This window comes from Corylus avellana, chromosome ca6 (assembly GCF_901000735.1).
Source record: "Corylus avellana chromosome ca6, CavTom2PMs-1.0".
NCBI lineage: Eukaryota > Viridiplantae > Streptophyta > Magnoliopsida > Fagales > Betulaceae > Corylus > Corylus avellana.
The window spans coordinates 16,948,365-16,954,017 of NC_081546.1; the positions used below are offsets into that span (position 1 = coordinate 16,948,365).

The 5,653-nt window shown below is 34.9% G+C and overlaps 1 protein-coding gene across 1 annotated transcript; it reads left to right on the plus strand.

The window, feature by feature from the left end:
* The first annotated feature begins 2,518 nt into the window (after nucleotides 1–2,518).
* On the plus strand, nucleotides 2,519–4,894 carry LOC132185260 (protein CHUP1, chloroplastic-like). Its single transcript, XM_059599057.1, has 4 exons — nucleotides 2,519–2,627; nucleotides 2,714–2,784; nucleotides 2,857–3,489; nucleotides 4,256–4,894. The coding sequence occupies exons 1-4, from the start codon at nucleotides 2,519–2,521 to the stop codon at nucleotides 4,892–4,894; spliced, it is 1,452 nt and encodes a 483-aa protein (XP_059455040.1).
* Nucleotides 4,895–5,653: the final 759 nt, after the last annotated feature.

Sequence of the window (5,653 nt, forward strand, 5' to 3'; positions counted from 1 at the left end):
GATTTTTAAAAAACCCTAGTTCCATTCAAACGAGGCCTTCTGCCGTCCGAACGCTATTGCGAATTTTTCATAATAAGGTTTTCTACTTCAACAAGAAAACCTAACTCTCAGTCCCTATATATAGGACTCTATAGAGCACGATTTTTATAAGCAATTAAGAGGCAAAATTCCATATTGTGCTAATAGAGGATTATCAGTATTCAAAACTTCAAAGCTATTTTCTCTTAGATTGTTGCTATGTTTGAGAAGCTAATTTGTTCATCAACGACAAGAAGTCTATTGGAGGATCCGGTAAAGGATAATCACTTCAAGAAGATTGTCGAGCTAGAAAGACAAGCAAGAAGCTTGTTGATCTTACAGAGCCTAGGAGTTGCAAAGGGTTATATGTGTCCTTATGTCTTTAATCTAGATTTTTTTTATAGTGTTTCCTGGGTTTTGCTGCCCCGGAGAGGTTTTACTTTTAGAGAGATTTCTAAAAGGTTTCTTCTTCTTCACTAAAATATATGTATCTCCATGATTTACTGTTTTACATATTTTGGTGATTGATTGTTGCATGCTTCTTATTTTTTTATTTATTTTTTTAATTCCGCGTTATTCTTGTTAAACACATATTCACTCCCCTCTAGGTGTATTTTGGAGTCTAGTTTATATTTTCATGTGAGCTGGGAGGAAGAATGCATTTCTTCTCCCTAGGTTTCTGTAGATTGGTCCAATGGGTCCTAGGTAGGTCTGAGCGGGGTCTTAGCAGGGTCCATCAATTTGAGAATGAGATGCTCAAAGTCGAAAAATAGTTTACGGTTTTGAAAACCGTAAACCATTTTATAAAAATTAAAGAAGAATTTTCGTTCAAAAGGCAGAAATTATTTTTTGGAAACTATTTTACATCGTAAAATACGGAAAGCATTTTACATTGAAAGAAATGGAGCCTAAGTCTTTCACCAAGTTTGATTTGGGTGCTCTCCAAAATCAACTACTTATTTGGTTGCTTATACTTGGGAGGTTATTAGAACAATTGGGTGGTGGAAGATTGTATGGTTTTATTCTGCTATTCCTATGCACATGTTTATTCTTTGGCTAGCTAGCTCTAAGGAATGCTCTCTCTAATGGTGAAAGACTTTTGGCGAGGGGTTACAAATGGGATGTTTTGTGTGCTTTCTCTAGGGGCAGCATTGAAAATAGGGACCATTTATTTTTTTCCATTGCATTTTCAGCCAAGAATTTGAAGGTCGCTTTTGTGTAAGTGTGTTGTGGGTAATGTTCGGGTGGTTTGAGATGAAGTAGTGAATTGGGGTATTGTTGAGCTTCAAGGAGTTTTGTTCTCAACTAGGATTCTTTCCAGTTTTTTTAAAGAAACCCAATATTTATAACATGAGGGTAAAATGGTCCCAAAAAATGACCATTTTATCCTCATATTATAACTAATTGGTTCCTCTTCCGATTAGTTATAACATGAGGGTAAAATAGTAATTTTACTTCTTCTAATTAATGTTCAAAAATCGATTTTTTTTATTTTTTTATTTTGGTATTCAAGAATGCCTCAAGTACTGCACAAAATCTTATAAAAATCTTATAGGCCTTCGAGCATCTCCAATCAACTCTCTAAAATATACATTTAATCAAAATTTAGAGAAGATTTTTATAGACTTACTATCACACTATCGTGTGAAAGCTATTTTTTATTTTATTATTATTTTTAATATAAATACCATTATTTTAATATAAATAAATGGTATTTATATTAAAAAAAATACATTTATCATTTTTATTTTATTGTTTGATTATTATTATTATTATTATTTTATTTTTTATTTTTTTTAAGCTTTCATTTGAATTTTGAAAGCTATTTTATGGAGCTTTCCTGAAAGCTACGAATCTTTCATAAAAGATTTATTTTTTATTTTTTTTATACAAACTTATTATTTAATTTAAAATTTTGCCTTAAATTTTATAGTTATTTTTCTTCTAACTAATTAACCACTATATTTTAATTTTTAAATAATCTAAATAACAATTTATCAAATCTTAACCAATTAATTAATCCAAATATAACGAAACTAAATATTACTTAAATTTTATTGTTACAATTTCATTAGTTATTATTATTCGCAATTCTTTGATGTTGGGCATTACAATTTACAACCTTAACGAATTTCTTATAAATTTCGTTATTTTTTTAATAAATAAGATAAGCATTTTGTTTTCCTTAACCATTCTTATCTTCCTTGCAGATGACGTGGTCACTGTATCAACATATACATGAAACAAGTTTTGGCCTCAAGAGAAAAAGTTTGGCCTTATATTGATTCCCTTCCAACTTTTTGTTTTTGGGCTGCATTCATGGTGAAAGCTTTGCTGCTGCACTTTTTCTAACACGTTCGTCCGTTGCCAATGCCATTAAATATCACTGTCCGGAAAAAAGATCAACCACAACTTGCTGATGAGCTGCTGAATTGTGAGACACATTTGTTAAGAATGTTGGGATGGTGAAACCACATGGAAAAACCTGTGAACAACCCACATGATAATCAGAGTAAGCTGCCTGGTTGTTGCTTCTGTTGCTGCCCTTTCGTTTTCACAGATAAACATAGGATCTTACAGGAAGCAGAACACTAGAATTGAGGTTTCAGGTGCTTATGATGTTTTGTTTCTCAGTTGCATACCCTTTTTGGCTTATGCTTTTGTGCTTATTTTGATATTGCTTTCATGAACTCAGACGCCCATGAATCAGCCCTGCAACACCAGCAGATTGAAGAAAAAAAGGAAGAGGAGCTTCAAAATTCTAAGGTTTTAGTACTCTCTCTCTCTTTACTTGGCAAAGAATTTAAAGAATTTTACCACTACTTTAACATATAGCAGGACGAGGAAGAGAAAGAGGAGAAAAAGATCAACAATAAGATGCAAAGAATCTTGAAACCTGAGGAATTTGAGTTTCTGGTGTGTGATAAGGAAGTGACAGAGACAGGGCTATTACAGAGTTTAGTGGTGGAAGTGGAGCAGAGGAGATTGATTCTTGAAAGGAAACAGCTTGAATTATATGGTCTGAAAGAAGAGCAATCGTGCATTGGCAAGTTGAGAAGGCAATTAGATGACAAAACCGCGGAGATTAACATGCTTAAGATGAGGGTTGATTCATTACAGGTTGAGAGAAAGATGCTTCATGAAGAAATCAAACAGGGTCTCTTGGCAGAGAAGCAGCTAGAAATGGCAAAGAAGTTGCTGAAGGGAATGAGGGAGAACATGGGTGCAAATGCAAGCCATGTGATGGGGCGGTTGATGGTGCTGGAACAACAAGTTTCCCGCTTACAAAGTGACGGAATCTCATTTAGAGATGCCATGGTTGAGAAGAAGCTTGAATCGGTGCAAGATGTTGAGCTACAAGTTGTAGAAATGAAGAGGAGGAACAAAGAGCTTGAGTTAGAAAAGAGGGAACTGGCGATTGATTTGGCTCTTCTAAGAGAAAGAACAGCAGCTCTTTCCAACATGACACAGGTATATTCATGTTATCTGAGCATCTCAATTATCTGAATTTTGAAAAAAACACTAAAAAAAAAAAAAAAAAAAACTCTATTTTCTATCAAATGTAGAGCAAAAGAAAAGGAAATACTCATTTAGGATTGCTTTCTTTGTTCAACTTTTGGATTCTTTCTCTGCTTTTCTTCTTGCCCGCTTCTCTCTTGGGCTTACATACTTGAATCCTCCATTTTCCTCTGAATCTTCTAAATCTTTAAAAGATTTCTGCTCATCCAAAAGCAACAAGAGAGATCTGAGAGGAGAGAGGAGTGGAGGGGAGAAGTGGGGGGGGGGTGGGCTGTGTAGAAGGTACCTCTCGAAGCTCAGAAAAGCGTACAACATAGAAGGTAGCAGCTGCAGCTGCTACAATTCCTAGTATGGATAAGGCCATTTGTTGTATCCCATCCATTTCTCTTTTCCTTCTGCCTTTCTCACCGGAGTATATGGCCCTTGCTCTCAGTTTCCTTTTAGAATGATAAGGATTATAATTTATCACAATCACTGGGGCCTGGGGATAATGCTTTTTTATCAATGCTTCTGACCACATAACAATGCTTCCCAAGAATCTTCTCACAAGTTGGTAATGCCTTGTATATATCTTGAATTTACAGATCTTCCGGTATTTTCTAGAATGAAAGGCTTGTATATAATTCCTGCATACCAGAAGACTTGGAATCAGTCCAATAAGCACAAAAGGTTTGGAATTCTTCATAGATGCTAAATGCTTTTCTTTGTGTTGTTGCAGGATAAAATTATGGCCAAGGTCAAAGAGGAACTAACTAGTTTAAGACATGCAAATGAAGAACTTCAAGAACAAGTTGAAAGATTGCAGCAGAACAGATTTAACATGGTCCAAGAACTTGTGTACCAACGCTGGATCCACACTTGCTTAAGGTATGAAATCCAAAATCATCAAAACCAGTCAAGAAAGGCCTTAAAAAGCCAAAAGCCTCATGAGAAAACTAAGACTTTAAGGAAATTGACAACATTTCACAACATTTCTTCCAACACCTCCTCAGCTGAGAGTGAAGAAATTGACAGTAGCCCATTTGATAGCTCATCAAGTAGCCAACAAATTTCTAAGAAAACCCAAACTTTTCGATGTGCGAGGAGAGTTTCGTTTAACGATTCTGTTCAATCAGTGGAATCAACATATCTAGATGGAAAGGAAATTCCTGCTATGAGGACTGAAATTGATAATGATAGCATCAATCTGCATGAAGAAGGAAGCAGGACTGAAATTGTTTCTGGAGATCATGAGCTGCATACAAAAATGCCCAAAGAGCTTCCTATGGATAGCAGGGTTAAGACCCATGTAGCTGCCCTCTTCTTTTTCTTCATTTTACTCATTTATTTCTTATATCTTTCTGCTATAAAATACTAATCTTTCTTGTTCTTCATGGAAATTTTTTTATTGCAATAAAAAACATCGTTACAATTGTCCTCTAATCATCTTGTTATTACCATACACAATAATAATGAATAATATAGAATCGAAAAGAGAGAGAGCAAGAGAAATGTGCCTACATCCACAGAGAATGCTGCTGTATTTTGCAATTAATGATTTAGGATTACAATATATATATATATATATATAGACACATAATTGTAGAGACGTATTTTAGAAATTCCCAAAATATCTTGTACGGTACCAATAGTGTAGTTTGATGGACTACTTTAGCACCACTTGCTCATAGCAGAAATATCCATTTCTAGTCCTCAAGACGTAGCTCAATCGGCTGGGACCACGCTTAATGAAGCGGATGTCACTAGTTCGAATCCTCCTCCTCCCTCCTTGTGCGGACATGTCAAAAGAAATAGCCATTTCTACGGTTGCAATCAATATTGGTGAATCAAAGTCAGCTTCAGAAGAAAATACATCAATGGGTACACAATATAATTTTTGTTTGGACTAGTATTCTTATGAGTTCTGAAAACTCATTGTTAGAGTGCACATGAAGAATATAAGCATTCAGTGATTATGGGGTACCATGAGATCTACTGCTCAAAAATCAGATGAAAAAAGTTGGGCAAGACAGATCGATCTCTGCTTACCAAAATGCTACAAATGAATCACTTGGATTTTCACTTACCTCTTGTCTATTTTCCTTTTTGGAAAAAATGCAAATTCAGTCCTTGTAAG

Coding starts and splice junctions, on each gene's coding strand:
- LOC132185260 (XM_059599057.1), top strand. CDS start 2,519: ATGATAATCAGAGTAAGCTGCCTGGTTGTTGCTTCTGTTGCTGCCCTT. Junction 2,628..2,713: donor CACTAGAATTGAGGTTTCAG/GTGCTTATGATG, acceptor TCATGAACTCAG/ACGCCCATGAATCAGCCCTG. Junction 3,490..4,255: donor CTCTTTCCAACATGACACAG/GTATATTCATGT, acceptor GTGTTGTTGCAG/GATAAAATTATGGCCAAGGT.